The sequence below is a fragment of the Brassica napus genome, chromosome A9 (genome assembly GCF_020379485.1).
Source record: "Brassica napus cultivar Da-Ae chromosome A9, Da-Ae, whole genome shotgun sequence".
Classification (NCBI taxonomy): domain Eukaryota; kingdom Viridiplantae; phylum Streptophyta; class Magnoliopsida; order Brassicales; family Brassicaceae; genus Brassica; species Brassica napus.
This window is the reverse complement of record NC_063442.1, coordinates 14,922,564-14,936,935: the sequence shown is the minus strand read 5'-3', so window position 1 is coordinate 14,936,935 and position 14,372 is coordinate 14,922,564. Positions and strand designations below refer to the sequence as shown.

The following is a 14,372-nucleotide window of genomic DNA, read 5'->3' as shown; positions in this document are numbered from 1 at the left end:
TCTGATGTTTGATTCTAATGGATAAAGCAATCATCTTTTTGAGTTCTATAGATCTTGGAGCTGTTTTTTGTTTATCTTATCGGGGTTTCCTTAACACGATGAACATTGGGACATTAACACAAAGCTATACAAAGCCACTAAAGGCAACACAAAGCTATGTTCCAAGAGTTTTTGGGTTCAAATTACACACGCCGTGAAGGAAGTTTTTAGATAGAAACACAAGAATTCGTTGCGTTGGATTTGAAAAGGGGAACAAGCAGCATTGTAATCACGAAAGGCGGAGAAGCAGCATGCATGTATTTGTCATCAGGTACATACACATTACAAGCAAGCCAAAAAGTAAGGTTATGAAAAAATGAAAAAAATCTTTTAATGAGTCTGTGAAACTTGAACCTGTATGTTCCTACGTTTTATAATATTTTTTTTCTCATTTGTCAGATGTTATCAAAGAGTTTAATCATATATCATGCAAATTGTTATGTTTTTAGCTCTTATCAGTGGTGGAGGTAGCTTATTGGGAGGGGGGGTCATGTGACCCACACTACAAGAAAACAGCGGTATTCTGACGGACGTTCCGACGGAAAATGAATTCCTCGGAATATACCGAGGAATTTCCGAGGCAATTCCGAGGAAACACAAAATTTGGCTTCCTCGGAATATTCCGACGGAATTCCGAGGAAATTCATCTCGTCGGAATATTCCGACGGAATACCGAGGAAACTAGTATTCCTCGGAAAAAACCGATGAATTCCGAGGAAATATTATAGACGTTAGAGAGCCGTTGGGGGATTTTAAAAATTCCGAGGAAATTCCGACGAACTAGCCGTTTGCATCGGAATTCCGTCGGAATTTCCTCGGACCGTCGGCAGGATTTCAACTATAAATACAAGCACCCCTCTTCCTCTTCATTCACTCCATATCTTCATCCTCCCTCTCACTTTTTTACACACGAATTTGATTCATAAAAACATGTCTTCTTCAAATTATTTTCGTTCTTGGATCGATCGACCTCATTTGGATCCGAACACGAGATTGCTTACGGAAGAATACCAACAAGGTATAACCGAATTCATGGGGTTAGTTCACCGACAACCGGAAGCAAAAACAGGTATGTTAAGATGTCCTTGCTCTAATTGTAAAAATAAAAAAGTTATTAAACAATGGGATGTTTGACTCATCTATATTTGAGTGGGTTTACACGAAGTTACAAAATTTGGTATCATCATGGAGAAACTGATTATGAACATGGTAGTACTAGCGAACCTCAGCCAGCGGTTAGATTAGAAGATCCAATTAGAACGGATGTAGATTACGGTGTAGGTACTGAGCAGATGGTAAATGATCATTTTAGAGGGGAAGATTTACCCAATGCCGAAGCTAGGAGATTTTATGATATGTTGGATGCTGGAAAGCAACCATTGTACGAAGGTTGCAGAGATGGTCATTCAGCTTTATCATCTGCTACAAGATTGATGGGCATTAAGACGGATTATAATTTGGCTGAAGACTGTGTGGATGCGATTGCTGATTATGTAAAAGGTATTCTACCCGAAGATAATGTAGCTCCTGGCTCATACTACGAGGTTCAGAAACTCGTAGCTGGTCTTGGTTTATCGTATCAGGTAATAGATGTATGCAGAGACAACTGCATGATTTATTGGAGGGCGGATGAACAGCGGGTTTCATGCAAATTTTGTGGGAAGCCTCGTTATAAAGATACGAGTGGAAGAGTTCCAGTACCATATAAAAGGATGTGGTATTTGCCTTTGACGGAAAGGTTGCAGAGGCTGTATCTGTCTGAACGCACAGCGCAACCAATGAGATGGCATGCGGAGCACTCAACAGATGGTGAGATCAGACATCCTTCAGATGCAAAAGCGTGGAAGCATTTCCAATCAAAGTATCCCGACTTTGCGTATGAGAGAAGAAATGTCTACCTTGGATTATGTACTGATGGTTTCAGCCCGTTTGGCAAGAGTGGAAGACAGTATTCTCTATGGCCAGTCATTCTTACACCATACAACCTACCCCCAAACTTGTGCTTGCGACGAGAGTTTTTGTTTCTCTCGATTCTCGTTCCCGGACCAGAGCATCCTAAGAGATCACTTGATGTGTTTCTTCAGCCACTAATATATGAGTTGCAACAACTATGGGCTCAAGGTGCTGAAACATACGATGTTTCGTATAAAGAAAACTTTCAAATGCGGGCAGTACTAATGTGGACAATAAGTGATTTTCCAGCATATGGTATGTTATCTGGATGGACAACGCATGGAAGGCTATCATGTCCATATTGTCAAGATAACACTGATGCTTTCCAACTAAAACACGGAAGGAAAACGTGTTGGTTTGACTGTCACAGGAGATTTCTACCACCAGATCATCCATATCGTAGAAGTAGGAATTTGTTTACGAAGAACAAGAGGGTGTTTGACAGTCCACCTCCGGAAATTCGTGGGAAAGATTTGAAGACACAACTTAGAGATTTTGGTGCAGAAAGGACGCCAGACGTCGGTGGACATGAGCATTTTCCGGTAGATGGTGTTGGAAACCTACATAACTGGCACAAAAAAAGTATTTTTGGGATCTGCCATACTGGGAGGATCATCTACTAAGGCATAATTTAGATGTCATGCATATGAGAAGAACTTTTTTGACAATCTCATGAACACGATCCTTAATGTTCAAGGTAAAACAAAGGATAATTTGAAGTCAAGACTGGATTTAGTCGATATATGTGCTCGTTCAGAACTTCATGTTGATGAGAGTGGTAGGGCTCCTTTTCCCATATACCGACTTGATGCAGCGGGAAAGGATGCGTTCTTTGATTGGATTTCAAACGATGTGGAATTTCCAGACGGTTACGCATCTAATTTGCGTAACTGTATCGACAGAAAGGAAGGAAAGTTTACTGGCTTGAAAAGCCATGATTGCCATGTAATGATGCAGCGCCTCCTTCCGTTTGCCTTCAAGGAACTATTACCACGAAATGTTCATGAAGCAATTGCAGGGATAAGTGGTTTCTTCCGCGATTTATGCACAAGATCAGTGACTCTTGAAGGTATTGAAAATTTGAAGACTAACATAGCTGTGATTCAGTGCAACCTTGAGAAGATATTTCCTCCCTCATTTTTTGATGTTATGGAGCATCTTGTTATTCACCTGGTAAGAGAATTGGAACTTGGTGGTCCTGTGCAGTATAGATGGATGTATCTGTATGAGCGGTATATGTTCCATTTGAAGAAGATGGTGAAAAATTTAAGTAGGGTGGAAGGGTCTATAGTCGCACAGATGATCAATGAAGAAACTTCAAACTTTGCCGAGTACTACTTTCCAGCAGAAGTTCAGACCAAAAAGAAGACCTGCTCGGCATGATGATAGAGGCGAACGGGCAACATATCATTGGAAGGTTCCAGACATTTTCACAGACGTTGGACGACTTAGCGAAAAACCAAAGGACCGTCGACTTACTGATCAGGAGCGCAGTCATTTGCAAACATATTTACTCACCAACTGCGAAGATGTTCTTCAATATGAAAGGATTTTCATGGCAGAAAAGCGGTTCGAATATAGATACGCCACAGAGGACGAACTAGAAGAAATGAAGCAGAGAGAATTTGGTGGATGGATGTTTACTTATGTGAGTGATGGTTTGGCCAGAGGTGAAACATTTGACGATTGGATACGCGAGATGGTCGTTGGACCAAACTTTGTTGTGAAGTCATATCCGAGATTTTGTACTCGAGGATATGCATTCACAACTCAGAAGAGGAGACGTTCGAGTACGACTTACGATGCTGGTGTTTGTTCTGCATCAGGAGATGATGTATACTACGGACACATAAATGAGATTTTGGAAATCAAGTATTTGGGCATGGTTGGATTGCGCTGTACTGTTTTCTATTGTGATTGGCACGACAACACTCCAGATCGAGGTGTGAGAACAGATGCATTTGGTGTTACATCAGTAAATTCAAGACGGAAGCTGCAATATTATGATCCTTTCATTCTTGCTTCTCAGGCCGATCAGGTTTGTTATATCAAGTACCCCCGGGTAAGGAACAGAGATGATCCATGGGTTACTGTTACAAGACTCAACCCGAGAGGCCGAGTTCAGGGAAGTTCTGAGCTGGAAGACCCACTACAACCAAGCACATCCGGCAACTTAAGTGCAGCAGAAGATTTAGGTGGAGTTGGCCTTGTAGTCGATTTAACCGACTTCGGAGAGGAAGCCGCCGTTCACGTAGAGGATGAACCAGTGATTGGAGAGTTTCACCAAGATCCAGATTCAGATTCATCTGGTGATGACGACTCGGAAACAGACTAGCGTCGACCTTTTTTTTTTTTTTTTTTAATATAAATACCGAGGAAATTCCGAGGACAGATAGGTTTTCCTCGGAATTTCCTCGGAATAGATCTTCTCGATTTAGGGATTTGATTATAGATTCCTTTTCCTCGGAATCTCCTCGGAATTTCCGAGGAAATTCCGACGAAATAAGGATTTCCTCGGAATTTTCCGAGAAATTCCGACGAAGCTTTCGGTTTCCTTAAATTCCCTCGGAAAATTCCGAGGAATTCCGAGGAACTTGGGATTTTAAACCAAAACAACGTTTTACGGATTGAATAACACGTATATAACCTTCATTAAGTGTCTTAACCAGATTATGATGTTTGGAACTAGAAACTTTGGTGTTTTATCCAATAACAAACACTTTTACGATTGCATGAACGAAAACCACACAACATAAGAGAAACACTTATACACTTTAATAAACGGTAAAGGGAATACTTACAATTATTTTTGAAATTGTGTTATTTCATGGTTTATGATCATCTATACAAAGAATCCTCAATGGTATGCATTATAATTGTATAAGAAATGAAATACGGCGAAAATAATCGATGTTTTAAAACCCCAAACCCTGGTTCCTCAGAATTTCCTCGGTAATTACCGAGGGTATTCCGAGGAATCCTGGTTCCTCGGAATATTTTCATTTAACCGGGTAAACCAAGCCGCCAAATATTTCGCGAAAATTGAATCAAAGATTTCCGAGGAAATTCCGACGGATGCATTAAATAATTCCGACGAAATTCCGACGGATAGTTTCCGTCGGACGCGTCATTTATTAGGTCGAACGCGATCTTCTTCCCCATTCTCTCTCTCGCCTCACTTTCTCTCCCTTGCGATTTCCGCCGACTCCTCTCTTCTCCTTGCGATTTCCGGCGATTTCTCTCTTCTCCCTCGCGATTTCCACTCCCATAATCATGTAAGAACCCTATCCCACTCTCTTAGGTAGATTTGTATGGTTTTGAAGTAGATTTGATGATTTTGGAATGAGATTTATAGATTTTTGTTAGGTTGAATGGTAGGATTGTGTAAAATCGAGTTTGATTATGTATTTCACTTGATTTGGATTTTTTTTTGGTTTTTATTGATTTTGTGGTTATAAAAATCGAATTTGTAATTATATATGTATATATTCAAAACGTTTTTTGTATATAAAATCTATTTTTTGCATTTTAAAATCATTTATATATTTATTAATGATTTTTAAAATCTATAAAACTTTTTTGTGATTAAAAATATATATATATAATATTTAAAATCATTTTTTGTGGTAATAAAACGTTTTATGTATTTTAATATAAAATATAAATTTTTATATTTTTTTAAACATTTTTATATTATTAAAACTATTTTTTGTAATTATTAAACATTTTAAATATTTTTAAAACTATTTTTTTAATTTTTAAACTATTTTTTATTTATAAAAACTTTTTTTGTTAATTATTAAACTATTTATATTTTTGTGATTAAAAATTATTTTTAATTAAAACTTTTTTTTTTTTAATTTACAAATCTAATGATGATCAGATCCGGCCTCGCCAGCGTCGTAGCCGGGGTGGTATGGGGAGCCAGTCTCGGGGTTCGTCCAGCCATGTTCAGGATTCCGTTTCGCCCCACAGCTCCTACCATACATCTCCTTCTCCATTACCCGCTCCTGCTGCTCCCGCTCCCGCTGCTATACCCGCTCCTGCTCCTACGGGTCCTCCGGGAGTGATGAGTGTTGCGGAGTTGGTTCGACAGCCCGGTCGTGACCATCTTCCCTATCTCACTGAGTATCCACATGGACATGGTCAAACATGGTAATTAAACTTTTATTTTTTTTCCTTAAAATTTGATTGATTATTAATAATTTGTTCTTTTATTAGGTTCAACCGATCCGGGAACGGATCAGCGCATGGATCAACCGTATGATGTACTCTGCCCTCGACAAGGGACATCCGACTTTCACTCACTTCCCCGTCGAGAAGCAGCATCTGTGGTTTCGTCAGTTTGCGGTAAGTATTCAAATTTTTTACTTATATTTTTTATTTATTAAAACTATTTTTTGTGATTATTAAACTATTTTCTATATTTATTAAACATTTTAAATATTTTAAAAACTGTTTTTTAATTATTAAACTTTTTTTTTATTTTAAACTTTTTTTTTTGTAATTATTAAACTATTTTCTATATTTATTAAACTATTTTTTATTTATTAAAACTTTTTTTGTAATTATTAAACTATTTATATTTTTGTGCTTAAAAACTATTTTTAACTATTTCAGCAAGAATTCAACTGGAATTCCGATGATACGCTCTCTATCTATACCATTTTGTCCATAAAGTTATGGACAACTATGGGAAGCAGATGTACGAGTGGAAGAAGAAGTGGGAAGTAAACAAGGTAGTTTTTAATTTATTAACAATTTTTAATTTATTAAACTATTTTTTAAATTATTAAACTTTTTTTTTTTTAATTAAAAGGTCCCAAAGTCGATGAACGACACGGTATGGAAGGAGTTGTGTGAGCATTGGGATAAGGAAGAGACGAAAGAAACTTCTTCTACCAACTCCAACAACCGCAGGAGCGACCGTAAAGGGAAGGGCATCTACAAGCATAACTTGGGTGCCCAATCTATTGCCACTCTCGCGGATCGCATGGTAAGTTCAACCGCTTTTTCTTTATTATTTAAGTTTCAGAATTTTATTTTTTATGCATTTTTTCAAATTTCTAATGTTTGTTTAATTTATTTTTTTTTCAAGGCGGAAGAAAATGAGGGCGAGCCGGTTGATGATCTCGCCCTAATGAAAATGGCGTATACCAACAAGAAGACCGGTCAGATTGATGATGGTCTTGTGAGGGACGTGGTCGACCTGGTCCAAACTCAGTGTACGACGAAGTGTCTCAGCTTCAAACCGATGATGACGATTCGACGGCTTCGACCAACTTGTCCCGGGTTCGAATCAACGAAATCGTTGAATCGGTAAGTTTTTTTTTTAAAGTTCAATTTATTTATTTCTTGATTTTTATTTTATCATCAATTTATATTATCTAAATTTGGTTTTTTTATATTTCAGTCGGTTCCAAAGAAGAAGGGACGTATGGTCGGTTGGGTCGTCGCTCCCGGTCGGCTGCTCCTTCTTCTGCACCACCGCCATATGTTGATCCGGAAGTTCTTACGGCTCAGCTGAAGGACAAGGATGATCGGATATCTGCGTTGGAGACCCAGATGGCAGCTCAACAGGCGGGCTATGAGACCCAGAAGAGGCTCAACGAGCAGATGATGGAGATGATGAAGAGGATGTACCCGAACGAGGTGTTCCCGAACATCCAAGACCCGTAGTTTTTTTTTTTTTACCAAAAACTCTGAATGTTTTATTTAACTTTGAATATTATCTACTATGTTTTATTTAATGTTTTATTTAATTTTAATTTTAATTTTAAATTTTTAAATTTAATTTAAAAATTTTAAATTTTTTTTAAAAAAATAAATTTTTTCGAAATTCCGAGGGAATGGAGTTCCTCGGAAAATTCCGAGGGAATGGAGTTCCTCGGAAAATTCCGAGGAACTTTCTTCCCTCGGAAAATTCCGAGGAACATATTTCCCTCGGAATTTTCCGATAAACATTCCGAGGAATATTTTGTCGAAACTTCCGAGGATTGGACCATCGAATTCCATCGGTATATTCCGAGGAACCTTCCGACGAACATATGTTTCTCGGAGTTTCCTCGGAATTTGGTTTCCTCGGAATTCCGTCGGAAATTTCCGACGGAATTCCGAGGAAGTATGAATTTCGAGGAGATATTTCCGAGGACTTTTTTCGTTGGTATGTCGTCGGAATAGCGTTATTCCGACGACATACCGACGATTTTTTCCTTCAGTATCCCGATGTTTTCTTGTAGTGCCATGTGAAGTTTTATCAAAAAGAAATTTGCTATGTGTTTTGTAAAGATATCTAAAAATATACTACAAAATAAACTTATTGACCATGTAAATATGTTTTTTTTTTTTTTTTTTTTTTTTTTTTTTTTTTGATAACTCTGGTATCTGGGCAGCCACAATCCCAACTATCCCCCGGAAGGGGTCCAGCGCCCCAACGGAAGGGATGTTAAATCCGTTGTGGCCAAGACTCGAACCTGGGTGGCGGCAGTACAGTTGTACCTCCTTTACCACCAAGCTACGAGTGCTTGGTTGACCATGTAAATATGTTTTATTGACCATGTAAACTTATTGACCATGTAAATATGTTTTATTGACCATGTAAATATGTTTTATTGACCATGTAAACTTATTGACCATGTAAAGAAATTTGCTATGTGTTTTGCTGGCTCCGCCCACTGGCTCTTATTAAATATCACATCAAATTATATGGAAGATTTAGAGTTTAGTTTCAAGGGTTCAAGGTTTAGTACTTAGATGAGGTCACATTCGATTATGCCGTAGTAACTCCATATATGGAGGTTGTGTTTCTTTTTTTTTCCACTACAGATTCTGTGGTCAACCAGGAAGATGGCGGTAACAAGAGGAGATACTGCAGTCTCCTCACTATATAACTTTGTAAAAAAGGATTAAACAAACCTTATGGTAATCCTGAGAACTTGAATTGTAAAATGGCTAACGAATATTCATTGTTTCTGACCATTATATAGATGATTATGATTTTAAGCACATAACTTTTGTAAATGTATATTTCGTTGCAAATTATTTAGCTGAATTTAATGTTGACGTATCATGCATGTTGTATAATTTGTGTAACTGGCAATTACAACCTCAAATGTAAAGGCTAGCGAAAATGCCATTCATGGTAAATGATGTGTTTAATATGACATGTTGCTGGTGACGAAGTCCAATACTAGGAGACTATCTGCGTGTAGATATTTCATAAATAAATATAAAGTAAAATGCAATAACCGTGTATGCTCAAAAGTCCTCCACAAGGCTACAACCACAAAAGCATACATTTTTGACTTTTGTTCAGACTAAAGGAGGGAAAAAGGAGGGGGTGGGGGCTCTTTTATCCGCTATTTCATATTTTCATCACTATTCCACATAAGGAAGGCATCTTTATCCCTAAACCCCTACTAGAGTTCTTATTTTCCTTTTTTTATTTTTTATTTTTTTATCTAATTCAAAAAAAGAAATTTGAAAATAGACCAATCGCAGACCACCACGTATCAGTGAGACCCGCAAACATTTGAAAAACCAAGCAATCACCGTCTCTTATTTTGAAACTTTGGAAACGTTTTTAAGTATTTGTGGGTCCTCTCCCACTTAAGAAACGCTAAAAGAAGAGCGATAAAGATGGCCTCGAAAATCGTTTAGACTGGGAAATTTTTGTGATAAAACTCAACCCTAAGAGTTTGTTATAAGTTGAACATCTAAATTACTTACTTTAAGTAATAAAAGGAATGCGTTGCAACATTAGTGTAGATGAGCACTACCAACTATAGACGTTAAAAATCATGAGCGCAATGAGGAATAAACCAACAAAATGGTCCCATAATAGTAAGGTGTGTGAATCCAAGAAAAATCATGAAACGGTCGATTGCGTTGAAGAATATTATAATTGATATATCGATTAGTGTTGGAAGACGGCTATAGTTAAGTCTTGTTGCAAGGAAAAAGCTTATACGTCCAAAATGCTGCAACCTAATTTTAATGACTTGTTGGCATATAAAACAACATACATAATCGCATATATTATTTTGTAGCAAATTATAATGCGAGAACGAATCAGATTTTCACTCAGCACTTCATGTATATATATGTGTATGTGTATGTTTGTTTATTCGATTTTTGTTTCATTTATTTATGAAAGATAACTTTGAAAAGCACGTCTCAACAAAAACTTAAACGTATATTTTTCGTTGACGAAGACTTAACGGAAATAATGTCGTAAGATAAGATTTATGTAGTTTCTTCTTCTTCTCTTCTTTTTTTTGTTTGGTTGACGTAGATAATATGTGCTTAGCAAAGAAGGACACCACTACACGAGTCTTCATATAATACGAATCCTCCCTCTTAGACCATCAAAGAGCTGTTACCAAGAGACGAAGAGCTCACTTGAAACCATTTGCAGAGCATAAGATGTCCACCAGGGCCGTCAGGAATGGAGGTAAGAAGAGAAGAGAGACGTCTACAAATTTATTTTATATTTTGATAGTTGATCCTTTGTACTATTTCTCTAGGTCGTGAGGAGCGTCGCATAACGGTGCGTCCGTCTTCGGGATCAATCACTGCGGATAGGCGTCGTTCCTCGCGTGGGACAACTGCAATTCATGAGGTAACCGCAAGTTTTGAAGAGCTTCGGATGACGGAAAGACGTTCTTCGTCAACAGCGACGACTGCACGTCGTCAAGATTTTCAAACGACGGCACATCGTTCCTCCTCGCGTGTGGTCAGTACTGCAGTTCGTGAGGATTTTCAGACGACAACACGTCTTTCCTCCGGAGCGATCACTTCACGAGAGTTTCGGACGTCGTCGGAGCACCGTTCCTCAAGAAGGATCTCTTCAACTCGCGAAGAGGTCCGGACGGGGGAGCATCGTTCCTCGGGAACGATCACTACAAGTCGTCAGCAGGTTCGGACCTCGGAGAATCGTTCTTCGGGAAAGATCACTACAAGTAGGCAAGAGGTTCGGACTGTGGGGCATCGTTCTTCTTCGCGAACAATCACTACAAGTAGTCATCAGGAGGTTCGGACCTCGGAGCGTCGTGCTTCGGGAACGATCAATCGTGAGGAAGTTCGGACGAGGACGACAGAGCGTCGTTCATCAGGAACCATCCCTGCTGGACATCAGGAGGTTAAACGCCGTTCCTCCAGAACGATCACAGCCGATCCCCACCGCCGCTCCTCTTGAGGAGACAGGTTCCTTCAAAATGCAGCGTACAAGAGTCTTCTTTTTCTATGTGTGGTCGAAACGTATTTTGCTTCAGTTATGTTTTTCTTCCTTCTATAACTTTGCTTTTGTTCTTCAGCCTTTCTTTCTTTTCGTCTAAATAAGAGTCCCAAGCAAGTGTAATCTTAGGTTGTGTTTTCATTTACTTTTGCCTTCTAATAAAACTACTAAACATAAATCAAAGAGTTAACTATTGTACTTAATAACGCTAACCGACTACAGTCCATACGAACAAATGGCTTGTTGGACAAACTTAATTGACAAGCCATTTGACAGTTCTACATTCTAGTATTTTACACTGTTTTTTGTTCTGATCATGTATGACAATCTTATGTTGCCTTTGATCATCTTGATTGGCGTAGTGATTTGTTTGTCTACGAGTGGTTGTAGCCTCTTTTTGATGTGAATAGGGTTTTAAAGGTCCTTTGAAGGGCTTGCACAGAAATGTGTAGAATTTTTGGTTTTGATTTGAGCATGAAATGTGTAGAATTTTTGGTATAGAGCCGTAAATTTTGGAGTGCTGAATATAGTGGGCTATTATCCCATTATCTTATTGGGCCAGATTTTGTATCAATCTATAAATGTCACTTTTGTTAATCCTAAATACCATTCTTTTTTTTTGTGCAACATCCTAAATACCATTCAATTGACCAAAAGAAACATATGACTAATTATTGGGTTGAACGTCTAGGTTATTTCAAATTCGAGATCTTTCATAAAAGAAAACAAGTTATATTTTCATAAAAGAAAACAAGCTATGTTACGTTTTTAAAATAAAAGGTAAAAAGAAATAAAAAAAAAAAAAGTAGTAATTATAAAAATATTTTTTAACCAACAAAAACACAAAACCTTAAATCCTAATTTTTAAACCCTAAATCATAAACTCTAAACCTTTAGGTAAACCCTAAAACCTTGGATAAATCATAAACTCTAAATCAAAAACATTAACACTAAAACACTCAAGGGTTTAGGGTTTTAATATTTAATGTTTTTGATTTAGAGTTTATGATTTATCAAAGGATTTAGGGTTTATCTAAGGGTTTAGGGTTTAATATTTAGGGTTTATGAATTAGGATTTAGAGTTTAGTGTTTTGCTGACGACGCTAAAAATATTTTTGTTTTTATTCTTTTTTCTGTAAATACTATTTTTTTTTTTTTTACCTTTTTATTTTGAGAATACTATGTTTTTTTTTTTTAATAGATATCGAATTTGAAATAATAAAATTGTATTGGTTGGTGAATCCAAAAAACAACTCATAACGTATACTATTCGATACGATAGCACGTTGACAGCACAAAGTCATTGATTGCCCAGTGCCCATCAAACCTATAAAGCAATCACATTTATAAAGCCAAGGATTGTCACGATCGAAAATGTAAAGTTCTAACGTATTGGGACAAAATTTGGTAAATTGCCAATGTCTCTAATTCATATTGCATCTAATCTTTAGTAACGTTACTACCCAATTTTCTGCAAATATTGACCATAATTATTTATTTCAGCCAAAAATCTTCATCTTATAGGAGGTGAAACGTGGAGTGGACATCAATCGTTTTATATAAACGACAAACGCATCGCTATTATAAATAACTAAATACACAACTCACAAGATGTGTGCAGACAAGAGAGGTATGGATTGGTGTGTTGGACTATTGTGAGGAGGAATGATTAATATTCTGCTGTTGTGGTTAACCATCTGTATTATTGACCTATTTTCTAGTTAATCAATAAATTATTTATTGTATATAGACCAGCATGACTCAATCCAATAAGGACAATTATTGACTATTCTCTACACGCTTTTAGTAGCTTCTTTAGAGTTTATAGCTTCAGACGAGACTTCGGTTGAATGGACTTACTAGTCAAACGTCTTCACCATTAATCCATTATCAAGCTTGAATCATATATCGATTAAATAATTTATCCATTTAGAGTTAAATGCATGCATTCGTTGTTTCATCATATACGGTCTATGCATGGAAAAGTACTTCATATAAGTTACAAAAAAAAGTATCAACTTCATAAAGTTCATAAAGAAAACTTCCTAACTTGATGATATATAGATAATCTATACTAATAAAAGGGAGCTTTTGAGGCTCCATAGAGCGTCCACATGAGCAAAAAAAAACAATATATCTTAAAATATAAAATATAGATATTACGCAAATAGAAAGTATAAGAAAAGGAAATAAACAATTTAAAAAAATGGAAAAAAGTACATTATTATTTAAACATCTATCTTAAAATGTAAATCTATCTTAAAATATAAAATTATTAGTAAATAGAAAGTATAAGAAATAGAATACACAATATAAAGAAAATAAATAATAAGTCAATATATAATATAAGTTAATACCAAATTTAAATAATAGAAAATTACATTAAGATTTAAAAATATATCTTAAAACTTAAAATATAGATATTACGAAAATAGAAAGTATAACAAATGGAAATATACAATTTAAAAAAAATAGAAAACGTACATTAAGATTTAAACATCTATCTTAAAATGTAAAATAGAGATATTAAGTAAATAAAAATACAAGAAATGGAAATACATATACAGGAAAATAAATAATAAGTAAATAATGTAAATATATAATATATGAATTATATATAAAATAATAAGTAAGTACACAATTGTTTTAAAAAATGGAAAAAGTTCATTAAGCATTAAACATCTATCTTAAAATGTAAAATATATAATATAAGTAAATACACAATTTAAAAAATGGAAAAAGTACATTAAGATTTAAATATCTATTTTAAAATATAAAATATAGATATTACGTAAATAAAAAAATGTAAGAAATGGAAATAAACATTTTAAAAAATGGAAAAAGTACATTAAAATGGTAGTAAATTATATAAAAATGGAAATACCACATTAAACAAAAAAAAATGTATAGTTTTACATCAAAAAAGTCCCTATAAAACTCTTTATTTTATCAACATCAACCTCACACTTTCAAAGAAAACTTCAAAGCACTCGAGCAAAAAAATGGTTCCACCATCAACTCTTGCCGTCCGAAAAACCTTTAATAACCTTGAAGGAGATTTTTTATAACAACGAACTTTTTGTTAGGTGGATTCATTGTTGGGAAACCCTCAACTTCCAAAACTCAAACTTATTCATGGGAATTG

General features: G+C 36.0%; 1 protein-coding gene across 1 annotated transcript; it reads left to right on the top strand.

Annotated features, from left to right (window-relative positions):
• Nucleotides 1–10,178: 10,178 nt before the first annotated feature.
• LOC125578289 lies at nucleotides 10,179–11,430 on the top strand. The gene is made up of 2 exons (XM_048740681.1): nucleotides 10,179–10,444; nucleotides 10,518–11,430. Exons 1-2 carry the CDS (start codon nucleotides 10,417–10,419, stop codon nucleotides 11,186–11,188), a joined length of 699 nt encoding a protein of 232 aa, XP_048596638.1. The 5' UTR covers nucleotides 10,179–10,416; the 3' UTR covers nucleotides 11,189–11,430.
• Nucleotides 11,431–14,372: the final 2,942 nt, after the last annotated feature.